General features: G+C 39.7%; 1 protein-coding gene across 1 annotated transcript; it reads right to left on the bottom strand.

The window, feature by feature from the left end:
• Positions 1-377: 377 nt before the first annotated feature.
• Positions 378-14,631, bottom strand: LOC116617202 (kinesin-associated protein 3). Its single transcript, XM_032379674.2, has 17 exons — positions 14,470-14,631; positions 14,194-14,325; positions 13,920-14,074; positions 11,099-11,160; positions 9,830-9,971; positions 8,055-8,276; positions 7,619-7,696; positions 6,925-7,103; positions 5,759-5,812; positions 5,319-5,427; positions 5,078-5,178; positions 4,584-4,805; positions 4,290-4,455; positions 3,550-3,675; positions 2,983-3,081; positions 2,527-2,612; positions 378-1,363 (listed from the first exon to the last, which is right to left on the bottom strand). Exons 1-17 carry the CDS (start codon positions 14,619-14,621, stop codon positions 653-655), a joined length of 2,796 nt encoding a protein of 931 aa, XP_032235565.2. The 5' UTR covers positions 14,622-14,631; the 3' UTR covers positions 378-652.
• Positions 14,632-14,790: the final 159 nt, after the last annotated feature.

The raw sequence follows: 14,790 nt of genomic DNA, 5'->3' as shown, positions 1-14,790 counted from the left end.
ATTGGTCATTGTACTAGACAGAACTTTCAGTTATAAACAAACAAACAAACAAACAAAAAAACAAAAATTCACCTTGACATTTAAGCCTTGATTAATCTCTTTAGAAGTTCACAACCAGGGATTAAGCAAGGTTAAATCTGTGATATATTTTCTTGCAAGGAATTGTTTGTTGTTAAAAGTAATCCAGGGCATAACTACAGGTATTTATAACTGGCATTTGTTGTGTTTGACTGATTCTCACTTGTGTTAGTTGAGCTTGTATTTGCCGATTCTCACTTGTGTTGCGCTTATATTTGACAGATTCTCACACAAGTTGGATCGGAACCAAAAAAAAAAAAAAAAAAAAAAAAACTACCCAAGCGTGTGAAAGATAATGATGAGTTTAAAGAGTTTAATGATTGAGCACATCGCTGTAGGAGAAACTACAAACTTCCTGGACGAGTTAGAACCAGTTCATACGGCGTACTTTTCGCATGCCGGATCAAATGCGAATGCGTGCAAATGAAGACAAAACAATCGACTGTTTATTCGCGTTTGAATCTGGGACGAAACATAAAAAGTACGCCGTAAGAGCTCAGCCTGGCATGATAGAATAAACTACGATATTTTTATCAATAAAACGCGAGGAGTGACTTGAGGCGAGGGGGGTGGACTATCTATATCCATACTGCATGCGAGACACAGGCCTCCCATACATGTCAGTCTCCTCGGCCTCGTACTGTCCCGGTCTACCACTATGTTTGCTTCCAGGCCTCCCCCCCTCGGAGGGTGCATACATGGGCGAAGTAGGCCGTCCCCGATACCGGCTTACCGGACGGCCCATATGGTCGGACATATATTCTTCTTCAGCGCCAATTAATCGACCCCAATCTTCCACACCCTCCTCCCCTCCGTATCCATATTCATCTTCGGGGTACCCTCCCACAGGGTATCGCGACATGTATGCTTGGCTCTCAGGGTCCATATATGCAGGGTGTCCGTCTGGGTCCATATATGCTGGGTGCCCATCAGGACCCATGTACGCAGGGTGCCCATCCGGGCCCATAAATGCGGGGTGCTCTCTGGGATCTATGTATCCCTGCCCATTGTACATCATGTACTCTCCCTGCTCGTCACCGATGAACTCTGGCGTGACAGCTCCCTCGCGTGATATTAGCGTGACAGGATCATCATAGCCCGGGTGCCCGTAGAACAGGTCGGGCCGGTCCAGGAGGTCTCCATCTAGGTAAGGGACCTCGTCACCATAGTAGCCCTCCACGTCACCGTCTGTCTGGGCGTGGTTCTCAATCATGTCAAGCCACTGGGAGTTGTGCCAGCGGAATTTCTCTGCTTGAATCTTCCGCGCCCATTCCTCGTCGTATTCCTGCGCAAAGATATCCAGTGAGTACACAAGTAATGATGACAACCAGGGAATCACTCTAATTCTAGAATCACTCTACTACTAGAATCACTCTACTACTAGAATCACTCTACTACTAGAATCACTCTACTACTAGAATCACTCTACTACTAGAATCACTCTAGTACTAGAATCACTCTACTACTAGAATCACTCTACTACTAGAATCACTCTACTACTAGAATCACTCTACTACTAGAATCACTCTACTACTAGAATCACTCTACTAGAATCACTCTACTACTAGAATCACTCTACTACTAGAATCACTCTACCACTAGAATCACTCTACCACTAGAATCACTCTACCACTAGAATCACTCTACTGCTAGGTCACTCTACTACTAGAATCACTCTACTACTAGAATCATTCTACTTCTAGAATCATTCTACTTCTAGAATCACTCTACTACTGAATTATTCTACTTCTAGAATCACTCTACTACTAGGGTCACTCTACCACTAGAATCACTCTACTACTACAATCACTACTAGAATCACTCTACTACTAAAGTCGCTCTACCACTAGAATCACTCTACTACTAGAATCACTGCACTAGAATCACTCTACCACTAGAATCACTCTACCACTAGAATCACTCTACTAGAATCACAATTTTACCCAAACAGAAAACATAACAAAACATCAAGTATGGCTTGATGAAGAATAATCACTAACGCACCTAACAGAATGTTTCAAGGCGACTAACTTAGTGAATAGAATAATCAAGAAAGATAGGTTTTTCTAGATAAATTACCTCTAAATGTTTAAAATACACTTTCATTTTGTAACCATTTTGGAAAGCTGATATGCTTTTTATTAGCTATTTAAGACATCGTCATCAAAACCAAAATCATCACTACCATCATCAACACCATAACCACCATCATCACCACCACTATCATAATCATCATCATAAAAATCACCATCATCATCAACATCACCATCATCGTTATTGACATCACAACCATCATTATCATCCTCACTATCACCATCACTACCATCATTATAACCACCACCATCATTATCATTACAACCATCATCATCATTATTGGCATCACCACCACCACCACCACCACCATCATCATAATCACCATCATTTTATAGTGGTATGGCCTGCTCTCACCATGATAATATCTAGTGTCTGGTCGCATACTTTGCGGATCTCCGTGTTTTTATCGTGCATCAGGTCGATTAGGTAAGCGGGCGCCTCTGATAAAACGGTCAAGGGATAATAGAGCGTGAAAACCAATCGATGGCAGTTACTCGTCTACGCGAGAGACGAAAACCACCATATTCTGAAGTACTGTAAACATTCGTACACTAAACATTTTCAAAGTGTTCCACTCTGCAATAAAACAATTAACTCGCTCGTGTGCCATCCATTCAGAGAGAGCACATAACATAACACAAGAATACCGAGGCAAATTCATTTCAAGAGCATTGAACGGCTGCGTGTGAAGCCACAGCTGCAAGCGAGCTGGTGATCTACCTAGTTTCGCCCCCCGCCCCCCCCCCCATCCACTGGGTACCCCCTCCTTCCCCCCACCCCACCCCTCTGCAATTGTTCGCCCAAGGATACGAGTCTGCTTGATGATGACGTCACGGGTTGCCTTGTGGAAGATCATCTGATAGAAGACATAAACGATCTGCAGCACGACTTCGTCATCCTCCTGTTTTGCTGATAAACAACAGACGGGTACAATGAATATTGGAAATGCACAATTAATGAAAATAGGAAAGAATAGGACAAAATACCAGCAGATAGACCATGGCTCTCCTTTTACATTTAAAGCCGCATTGTCACCAGTTTACTTCCGGAGGTCCGACGGAAACCTCAACCGTAAAAAGACAAAATAATCTATTAGAATCCGAGATATTTAACAGGCCATCCGCTCTAAATTATCAATCACATCCTCGAAGAGACTTCCAATAGACATACTGCTTTCAAATATTTTTCGCGTTCTTCGTTAAAAACCATCGGATATTGTTTGGTAATTGACCGGAAGTAAACTGGTGACAATGCGGCTTTAAGCCGAGCAGGACTCACTACTCTTGGAAAAGTGTTATATTTTTAACATGCAACTTAGGAAAAGGAGGTGGACTGAATTTGAAGAGTTTGGCACTAAAGGGGAAGACAGCTTATTACCATTTAAAAGTTCAATCAGTGTTTGTATGACGCCTTCTTTCGCCAGGATTGAGGCACATCCATCATCCATGGACACCGTCCCGATGAGTATCACCACTTCCAGAATTAGATCGTCTTCGGCAGCACCTGGGAAATATCAGGGACATTACTAAACACCTTCACAACAGACACATGTTATCGTGCCAAGGAAGTCCTTTTAGAAAAATATTCTAGGAAGCATTTTAAGAAAGCAACTAGATGCTTTCCTAGAGTACTCTAGGAAGCAATTATAGGAAGTATTTTGGAAAACGACTCTAGATAGCGATTCTAGGAATCAACTCTAGATAGCGATTCTTGGAAGTACTTTGGAAAACGACTCTAGATAGCGATTCTAGGAATCAACTCTAAATAGCGATTCTAGGGAGTACTTTGGAAAACGACTCTAGATAGCGATTCTACGAATCAACTCTAGGAAGCAGTTACAGGAAATCAGGAAATACTTAAAGGACCGATTCTAGGGAGCGCTTTAAGGAGGTTTTTCTAGGGTGTGATTCAAGAAGATCCTCTTAAGCACCACTTATACATCATTGATAAGACTATTAATGTAGGATGGAGACTAATCTACACCAATTTTAGAGCCACACATACGAACTAGAAGTTCAAGTTAAATAAGCCTGCATAGCGGCGCTAAAGAGGAGGGGAGGGGAGGGGGTCCGTGGGAGAACCTTCCCCTTCAGTTAAATTCACATAACATTTCTTACCTGGCTGCAGTTTATCCTTGATGTAGGAAAGCATCCCGTAATCCACAAGGAGCTGCTTGAACTCGAGTTCAGGGATTGTTAGGTTACCCAGAATGCCTAGAGATTCGACCACGAACTCTTCATCCGGGCATGTACGCACGGCATTGGCCAGATCACCAATGAAATCCTGTTGCAGGAAAGAGAAATAGTTGACATGGGAACGAGATTCTTAATAAGCTGGCCATACATTTTTCTGCTAGGATAACAAAGTGGCGGCTGACAAAGACACTTCAAGGAATTAACAACATCGCTTACTATGAACTGTTTCTTTGTCGGCCCGTCGTGCTGAGATATGTTCCGGATCATCTTGAGCAGCAGTGCATCCTGGAACTTGAAGGCGCGTCGCAAGAGCAGCCTTAGCCCAGGCCCCTCACAGATGAGTTGTGCTGTGCGCTTATTGGCTGCCAGGTTTATACAGAGAGCAATCAGTTCGAGTTCTATCTGCTCCCCGGGACTCTCAAGCATCAGCTTCATGACCTGACAATGCAGTTTTACTAGTTTAACAGGAACATTAAACATGGTTTGTGTACAACGAGACACTTAAACATCAGCTTGATGACCTGACAAGACAGTTAAACTAGTTTAACAGGAGGATTAAACAGGTTTGAGCTCCCCAGGACTCAAGCTACAGCTTCATGACCTACAGTAGCAAGGCAGTTAAATATGATACCTCTAAGATGACCTACAGTAGAAAATGCTTGACAAACTTTCAGTAGGAAATAGTTGATAGATTCAACTGGATTACTTACAGTAGGTACACAGTCAGTGTAGGTAAAGATGGACTTGAACTTGTCATCCATGCTTATGTGGTACAGGATGCAGAGAACAACTACACTGTGAATTTCGTTCGCTGTGGAAATAATAAGATCATCATCATCGCATGCCTAGAATCACTAATCTTCTTAACAGATTTCTTAACATATCTAGTGTTGTTCACCCGATTTCACAAGATTTCTATTTAAGTTGGGTTGACAGCTATGTAGTACTCACATATCAGCTGGACAAGTTTAGGAACAAGTCCACACTTGACTGCGGCTTCACGGAGTTGGGTGTCGAAGGAGAGATTCAGCAGCAGACGAAGAGTGATATTCAGCAGATCCTGAGAAAAAAAAAGGAGGTTCAAACATCTAATTAAAGGCTACGCTTCAGGGCAGATGCTACTATAGAAACCTTTTGCAAAGTTTTGCAAAGAAAGCCAAAACGTGCTATCTGATTGATACAAGTTAAACTAACCATCTGGGAAATGCTTGTGCACATTTTAGCATGAGAGGATCCTGATAGTAATGAATTTGTTTTAATCAAAACGTATGCTAATCGGCTAATAAAACTTTGTAGTGCCCTGGAAACATGCGTCACACTATAGTATACAGATCCGGCTACCAAACAAGGTGCAGAACACATGGATCTCAACACACAACAACAGTACTTACCTCATTAGAGTTAGGAATAAGCTTGTTGATTTTCTGAATAATGTTGGCTTCTGCCTAATAAAAAACATGATTTAACCTTTTGTTAATTCAACATATCCTCTGTTATTATTGACAATCAAATAAAAGTAAAACTTGGCATAACAAATAAGTGGACATGGATTCCCAAAAGCCATTTTTACAGTACTAGCCTTCATGTACTCCACGATTTTAGCCTAAAGGACATTTATCTTGCTTTATCAGAGTTGGTGCGGGGCTTAAATCCTTAAGCAGGCTCTTATTTGGGGGAGGCATTCTTTTGAGCAATTATGGTATTGTACAATTTTATCCTTTGTTTTTCGATTTCCACAAAGATTGAGAGCTTACCAGTTTATCCCTGTTTTCCACAAATATACTGTAGAGAGCTTACCATATTCTCCTTGTTTCCCACAAAGATAGAGAGCTTACAAGTTCATCCTTGTCTCCCACAAAGATAGAGAGCTTACCATTTCGTCCTTGTTTTCCACAAAGATAGAGAGCTTACCATTTCATCCTTGTTTTCCACAAAGATAGAGAGCTTACCATTTCATCCTTGTTTCCCACAAAGATAGAGAGCTTACCATTTCATCCTTGTTTCCCACAAAGATAGAGAGCTTACCATTTCATCCTTGTTTCCCACAAAGATAGAGAGCTTACCATTTCATCCTTGTTTTCCACAAAGATAGAGAGCTTACCATTTCATCCTTGTTTTCCACAAAGATAGAGAGCTTACCATTTCATCCTTGTTTCCCACAAAGATAGAGAGCTTACCATTTCATCCTTGTTTTCCACAAAGATAGAGAGCTTACCATTTCATCCTTGTTTCCCACAAAGATAGAGAGCTTACCATTTCATCCTTGTTTTCCACAAAGATAGAGAGCTTACCATTTCATCCTTGTTTTCCACAAAGATAGAGAGCTTACCATTTCATCCTTGTTTCCCACAAAGATAGAGAGCTTACCATTTCATCCTTGTTTTCCACAAAGATAGAGAGCTTACCATTTCATCCTTGTTTTCCACAAAGATAGAGAGCTTACCATTTCATCCGTGTATTCCACAAAGATAGAGAGCTTACCATTTCATCATTGTCTTCCACAAAGATAGAGAGCTTACCATTTCATCCTTGTTTCCCACAAAGACAGAGATCTTACCATTTCATCCTTGTTTTCCACAAAGATAGAGAGCTTCTTGAGGAAGGACACCACCAAGATGAGGAGGTCGGCATTGTCCCGCTCCAGCAACTGGACCAGCATGCTGACCACGCCCTTGTTCTTCATCTTCATCTCCACCTTCGCATCCTCAGCCAAGTTTAGTAGCAGGTAGATGATAACTGAACAGGAGGTGGAAAGGTGGAAAAAAGAGTGCTTTATAATTTACATTAGAATGTGTGTATAGCCTCGATAAATAAAGTTGATTGTATTGTTGTATTTTTATTGTAAACAGTATGCACATAGTGTATAGCATGCTTGATGCACGTCAGCTGAAATTTATCAACCTTTTATCAACTATTGTAAAATCTATTACACTCGTTTTTAGTCACATTTGCACCCTTTGTTTTCGTTCACAAGTTGCAACTAGTTTTAGGTGGATGTCTATCATGACCCTCTAATTCTTTCAATTCTGCACCTGTCACAGCTTCAGATGACTAATTATTACAAAGCCAATAAGTGAACAAAGTTGGAAATTGTTTCTGAGCATGTGTATTTGAGTAAGCACACAGTGATGTCTACGTTAATTAATAGGTACTTGAATTAGAACACACAATGTGATGTCTACATTAAAATTTGAATTAGAACACACGTTATGTGTATGTTTAACAGAGGTATTTGAAGTACAATAACACACCTCTTAGTAATTGTTCTTGCTTCTTCACAAGTCCAAGAAACTTTTTGTAGCTTTTCTCGTAGTCTTTCTGATTTTTGCTTGAGGATTGTCAAGAAATACCACTGCATGTGTACATAAATTTATAGGCCTGAGACTATGTAGTTATGCAAACTATTGATAAATAACATTTGTGTACAGAAATTGTTTGAGCAAGTTTGTACCCAGGATTCACTAATGAGGCGGGTGCACAGTCATAGGTTTCACATGAAAAAGGGATGGTACTTGATACAATCCTTCATCAATGACCCACTATTTGGTAGCTTTCTGTGCAGCCATTCTTGGTGTGTCAATACCAAAACAGCTGTGCAGAACCCTAACTACAGTATTTGGTGGCCAAAGGCGTGCAGACTGCTCGACACACAACCGTGAGTCAAGTTCTAAAAAATGAAAAGGATATCAGTTCGTTTCTTTTCCAGTTCCTCAGTCCATGACTTGTAGCGTGTGATCTCATGCTCCATAACTTGCATACACATGGCCCCGACCTTGTAATGGATGATGATGGTGTGGAACTGGGAGAAGCTGGAGAAGCAGAAGAACATGTACACGATGTTGGTGGTGAGCTCAGAGCTCTTGCGCCAGTCCTCTCGCATCACCCTTGACAGTGCCCCAAGGACAGTCTCTGTGGAGAGCGAGAGAGAGTATGTGTTGGTGTCAATCTTCAGGAATGCCAAGATTGTGAATCATTTTGTTGTGAGCTGTTTGACATGATTTGCACACTATGTCATTGATGTTGTTTGGCTCTGTTTTTTTCGTAATGGTTAGTCAGGTAGTAGACAGCTCTTTCTTAAGGGTGTACTGACATCTGTTGCTAAGGAAATGTTAATATAGCATAAAAGCCTTGTAGAAAGTCATGAGGTACTGATATTTGCCAAGTTGACCAACAAAAGTGTGCTGACTATTATGATGACATTAACCCGTGACGTCATAATGTGACGTCATAGTTACAGATAGCAAATATTCAAAGTAACTTTGCTCGAAAACAAATATTGAATACGTTTTATGAATCTTGAGGGATGGGTGCATTAAGCCAAGCATGCGTTTTAGAAATGATTGAGTAATTGTTTTTTTATGATTTTTCAAAGGTCCTGAAATCCAGATTATTTGATATAATTTTGATTTCTGTTAGATTAACACTAAATCCATGCTTGGCTATATGAAGGAGGTTTTAATAAAAAAGAATACAGAAAAAATATAGAGTTTTGAAATAATTTGGCGACAAAAAAGCTTTTTTTTTTTAGAAAACGCAGAACCGGAAGTGAAACAAAGCCAGCGCATGCACATTCGGCCTGCTCAGACACACTGATATCTCACATGATGAAATTGAAAGTTTAAAAACAAATTCCAATAGTGTTTTGTGGTATTTACACTTCACAGGAACAATATCCATCATGACATGATGAAAATTGAAAAAGTATTTTAAAATTCTGATACAGCGGGCGCTACTTTGAAATAAGATTTTTCAGGGCGTGCGTGAGCGTTTGCAACCGGTGTTTGCAGCGCGCGCAGGTAGTGAAAATTGAAAACTTAGACTTCAACGAAGATTCAATCTCCGCTGAATCTTCGTTTTTACAAAATATGGGAAATATCATCACCTGAAAAGGCTGATTCAACTTAAAGTCAAATTGGGGAAATTGAAACGCAAACTTTTGTTTCTTTTACTTCAGGAAAGCTTGTGAATGACGAATTCCGTGTTATTTATATGCGCGCGCTTAACGCCACTAGCGTAGCAACGTCGTTTCTGAGCAACACTAATGTCAGTACACCCTTAATGTTAACATCTGTGAACTATTTCTTCACATATAAAGCTGTTGTTGCACCATCTATCAGATTCCAAAATCTCATCTTCAGTATTGCAATAACATGTAAGTACTCTAATAAGAAAAGGGCTTCATGGCCTAAAAAATGCGGTGTAGTGCATGTAAGGGACTTTCAAAGTAAAGTAGAAGCTTATAAATGTAACAAAGATCTTAACATTACTTCAAAGATGATGTAATTATTTGCTAGATTACAAGGTACCACAGAAGATATTGCCAAGGTCACATCTAAGCTTTTTCAAGATCTTGCAAGAACTTTTAAAAGGTCTTTATGATATTTTGTAGGATCTTCATATATCCTCATTAGATAAAGATAGATAGAAACAGAAATATGGACAGACACAATGCCCTTTCTCACCATTCTGAGCTAGCTCCTCTAAGTTATCAGGATTTCGAGATAGCTGTAGGATCAGGGCAGTGCCTCGGATCTTCTCAGGGATATCCTCATACAGAAGCTCAATGTAGTCATCAATGTCATTAATGTTTGCAACCTCATCAATCTGAATATAAAAATGGAAATATAATCAAGAAAATTATGAAATTTACACGCAACAAATAACAGTGACACCGTAACAGCTATAGGCCCATTACTAGGCCAATGGCGACACATGGAGTTTTAAATATCTGGACTAATTTATTTGCAGATCAAAATACTCAAGAATTTTAATTAATTATTACTATTATTATCACTACTACTACTGCTGCTGCTACTACTGCTTATAGTAGTAGTAGTGGTGGTGGTGATGGTGGTGGTGGCGGTGGTGGTGGTGGCGGCGATGGTGGTGGTGGTGGCAGTGGTGGTGGCGGTGATGGTGGTGGTGGTGGTGGTGGTGATGGTGGTGGTGGTGGTGGTGGCGGTGATGGTGGTGGTGGTGGTGGTGGCGGTGATGGTGGTGGTGGTGGTGGTGGTGGTAGTAGTAGTGGTGGTGGTGGTAGTAGTGGTGGCGGTGGTGGTGGTGGCGGTGGCGGCGGTGGTGGTGGTGGCGGTGGTGGTGGTGGTGGTGGTGGTGGCAGTGATGGCGGTGATGGTGGTGGTGGTGGCGGTGGTGGCGGTGGTGGTGGTGGCGGTGGTGGCGGTGGCGGCGGTGGTGGCGGTGGTGGTGGTGGTGGCAGTGGTGGTGGCGGTGATGGTGGTGGTGGTGGCGGTGATGGTGGTGGTGGTGGCGGTGGTGGCGGTGGTGGTGTTGGTGGTGTTGGTGGCGGTGGTGGTGGTGGTGGCGGTGGTGGTGGTAGTAGTAGTAGTATCATTATTTTATTATTATTATTATTATTATTATTATTATTATTATTATTATTATTATTATTATTATTATTATTATTATTATTATTATTATAATTATTGTTATGTTATTATTATTGAGACCATTTATCAAGAAGTCTCATGTATCAAAGGCACCTCGATTTTAGAACAGGTCATTTTTGCATGAAAAAAGTGTATTCAGGTATTATATGTAAGTACTGTAAATATGGTAACTGTTTTCTCAGAAAGAGCTCCAACAAAAAGTTGCCTAGCAACACTGGCACAATTGCATTCGGGGACAGTTTGACCAATGGCAGTGAAATATAAAGAAAAGAGGTCTCTACTAGAATGTGCCACACTCATGAGACTCAGGAAATAATATATTACCTCTGTCCCCTCAAACTCTGCAGATCTTTCCTCAAGTCTCTCTCGCTCTGTCTTCTGTTTATCTGCAAAAAGAAGCATTGATTAACACTGATTCCTCCTTGATCAACCCTTCAAGCATCCAACTAAATAAAAGTATTGGTTGAGGTTGCAAATTTAGGAAAAAGGGTTAACTGTTTTAAATGTTGGTAAGGAATATGAACATACGCTATCAGGGGGGGAGGGGAAAGGGAAACATCGATACATGTAAAGTATGTGCCATGAAAAAAGGATACTATTTGACAATCCTTCATAAAAAAATGATCCATTTTATGGGTTGTACTTAAGAATGTGGTAAAAAAAAGTTAATAAGCAGTATAAGGTTCCTGTTGGCTTTTGGTCTTCATTGGCTGTTGGTTTTTCTATATCAAACAAGTCAAGTCAAGTCAAATTTATTATATTTCATTTTATAAGTTTACATACAGTCACTGATCCACAGTTAGTCTGGGACTAATCATGGCGGATCAGTTAAGGAAAACAAAAATTAAGTAAAATTACAATGACGAGATACGAAACATAAAAGCACAAACTCAAGTACAGAAAAGCATCTTAGTAACAAAACAAGAATGGGAGAATGGAGAAAGGGAGGAGAGTCATTTCAATAAGAAAAGCATATACACTGTAGAAGGATAACTGATCTTTGTTACAGCATGAAGTGTATTTAATCTATTTAGTGCAAGAATATGATTGCCTTACATATTTGTGAAATGTCCAAATAGTCATCATGATTCAATAATATTTCAGTGAGAGCTTGATGATGTTTTGCGTGGCTGGCATCTCGTTCCAAATTCGAGCACCTACTCTAGAGAAAGCATACTGTTTTTGTAGTTTTGAACGCTTCATGTAAAAGTTCTCAGAAGCCGATGAGCGCGTGTTGTAGGTGTGCACACTTTTGATATCCGTGAATAAATCGATTGTGTTACTGGGAGCTCTATTATTTTGGACATCGTGCAGTAAACGGCATATATTTTCATAATAAGAAAAATTAATTGGTAAAATATCAGCATCAAGAAAAAGCAGGATTGCATGTTCTCTATGTTTAGCGAAACACATGAAATGAATAACACGTTTTTGTAGAAGCAAAATTCTATTCAAATGACACTAATCAGCAGATCCCAATACTGCTAGAGCATAGGAGATATAGGGTGCAATTAAGGAATTGTATACCTGTAAGAGTATCTTGGGAGGAAAAAAATATCTCAACTTTTAAATCATTCCTATTTGCTTATTTTGATTGTTACTTGGTCAATTTGATTTCTAAAAGAGAGGTATTCATCAATAAGTATTCCAAGGTATTTAATAGAGGTTTTACTGCATATTCAAATGCTGATTTAATCATTATCATAGACCAAAAGTTTATAGGGTTATATGTTAATGATTTTTGATGAGGGCGAAATATAATGTAGTTTGACTTTTTTATATTAAGGGTTAATTTATTTGATGTCAGCCAGTTGTATACCTTTTCTAGTTCCTTGTTTATAACAGGCATGCACGTTTTTGTGGGCATACAGTAGGTTACTATCATCAGCAAATAAAAAAAAACTAAATTTTGTAGAAGAGTATTTAATATCATTGACATATAACAAGAATAGCCGAGGACCAAAAATAAGATCCTTGTGGGACGCCACAGTCAATAGTTTGTTTGTCGGAGAAGCTTCGGTTAATTTCGGTGGTTTGCTTTCAATTTTTCAGGTATGACGAAAACCACTGAGATATTATTCGCAAAAGCCATAATGTTGAAGTTTCCCCAAAAGTATGCTATGATTTACAGTGTCAAAAGCCTTTTTTAGATATATAAATATTCCACTTGAAAAGAGACCTTCATCCATATTGGCTTGTATTGTATTAACTATATCTACTCTAATATCGTATGCTGTGTTGAATGGGCTTTGCGGAAACCATATAGCGCGGGAAACAAAAAGTCATGTTTATCAATAAAAGAAATCATACTTTGATACATCAGTTTTTCAAAAATTTTGTTGAAGTTTGACAAAAGTGAGATAGGTCTGTAGTTATTGGCGTCTTCTGCGTCATCAGATTTAAATATTGGAACAATTTGGGCCTGTTTCAGCTTATCTGGGTAGACACCCAGGGAGACTGAGAGACTAATTAGCTTTGCAAGGGGTTGACTCAGGATATTGCTGACTCCTTTTTGTCAGTGGGTTGGACATGAGTAGAGACCATATGATTTACTGTTAGGGATGGATAGGATTTCCGATTGCACATCAGATGATGTTACTGGATGGAATAAAAACGATTCGAGAGTAGAAGTAGCACTCAGTGAGAACTCATGATATGGTATGATGATATCATGATATTCCTATTTTGAAGGAAGTAATTTGTATGCAAGTTGATGCCCAACGGGGGCAAAGTGGTTGTTCATAACATCTGCTATCTTTTTCAGGTTCTTTGTCGATTTGTTAGAGTTTTGCAGGTCTTTAATTCTTGCGAGGCAAGTCCTTGATTTAGATTTCCGCGAAAGTACTTGATTGATTCCTTCCCAGGTTTTTTTTCATATTTGTGAAGTTATGTTCAAAGTATTTAGAGTATTACTCTTTCTTACTTAATTTAATTAATGCATAAACAAGGGGCGTTAGCAAGGACTTTTCCTTTGAGGGAGGTGTCTCAAGAGCATTTCGTTTCCTGTACTGAGACGTAACAACCAAGACGTAATAGCTTTGTTGTGCCAGAAAAGAGGCAAGGCGCCCTGTGTCATCCCCCTGAATGAGCCCCTGTAAAGATGTAACTTTATCCATAGCCCTTCATTCATTATATATGCCTTTACCTTTAGATTTTGAGTTCTCTTTTCGATTCTGAAGGTAATAAAGTAGTTGCTCCACTTCGGGGAGTTTTGATGGATGGATAAGTTTGCATTTTTCAATAATCTCCTTTGACAGAGCTGCAATATTTGTTGTAGAATTTAAACTTCTAAGACGAATCCTGAAGTAAAAATAAAAGAAAAAACAACATCAGAACGCTACGCTACATAATATATTAAATATAAAAAATACTAGTGATCAAATGAATTTTTTTTTCTACTCTTGTCATACTTATCTTACACTTTTTGGCATTCTTTTCTCTCGCCAACCATAGGTTCTCCCATCTCACCAAGAATGATGGCCTCAACTTCATAATTCACCACGATGGCATTTTCAGTCGGATGCACATCGATGTTCCCCCCTTTAACCCTCCTGTAGACCACAAGAAATCGCGAAACTGTCGTTAGCAACAGAAACTAGGAAGCTAAACACTGTTTTGGCTATTCGTTCATGGAGACAATATCACAGTTTTCAAACGAAATGCAAATCAAAATGAGCAACATTCGTTATAACTACCTTTTAAGGAATCTAGCTTCGTTTGCTTGCATCTTGTATCGTGTTGGTTGTATCCAGTAAGCTAGACACACATTACTTCTTTTTGGTTTCTTCTCCAGCGAAATATCGACCTCGCCGCCATTTTGTTTGAAAATATGAGCGCAGGGTATCATGGGAATGAAATACCATACTGGAATGGACTGCAGGATAGTTCGAGTATGGAAATGCTAGCGTACCAGCACACTCTAATGTTTGTATTGATTAGCAGCGTTGACTAAAGGGTTACTAAACAACTAAGGGAAGGGGATAGGTAAGGTATCATGTGAATAAAAGACAGTATTT

The sequence above is a fragment of the Nematostella vectensis genome, chromosome 8 (assembly GCF_932526225.1).
Source record: "Nematostella vectensis chromosome 8, jaNemVect1.1, whole genome shotgun sequence".
In the NCBI taxonomy this organism is placed as follows: Eukaryota; Metazoa; Cnidaria; class Anthozoa; order Actiniaria; family Edwardsiidae; genus Nematostella; species Nematostella vectensis.
Note: the sequence above shows the minus strand (reverse complement) of the source record. Positions and strands in the feature narration are given on the sequence as shown.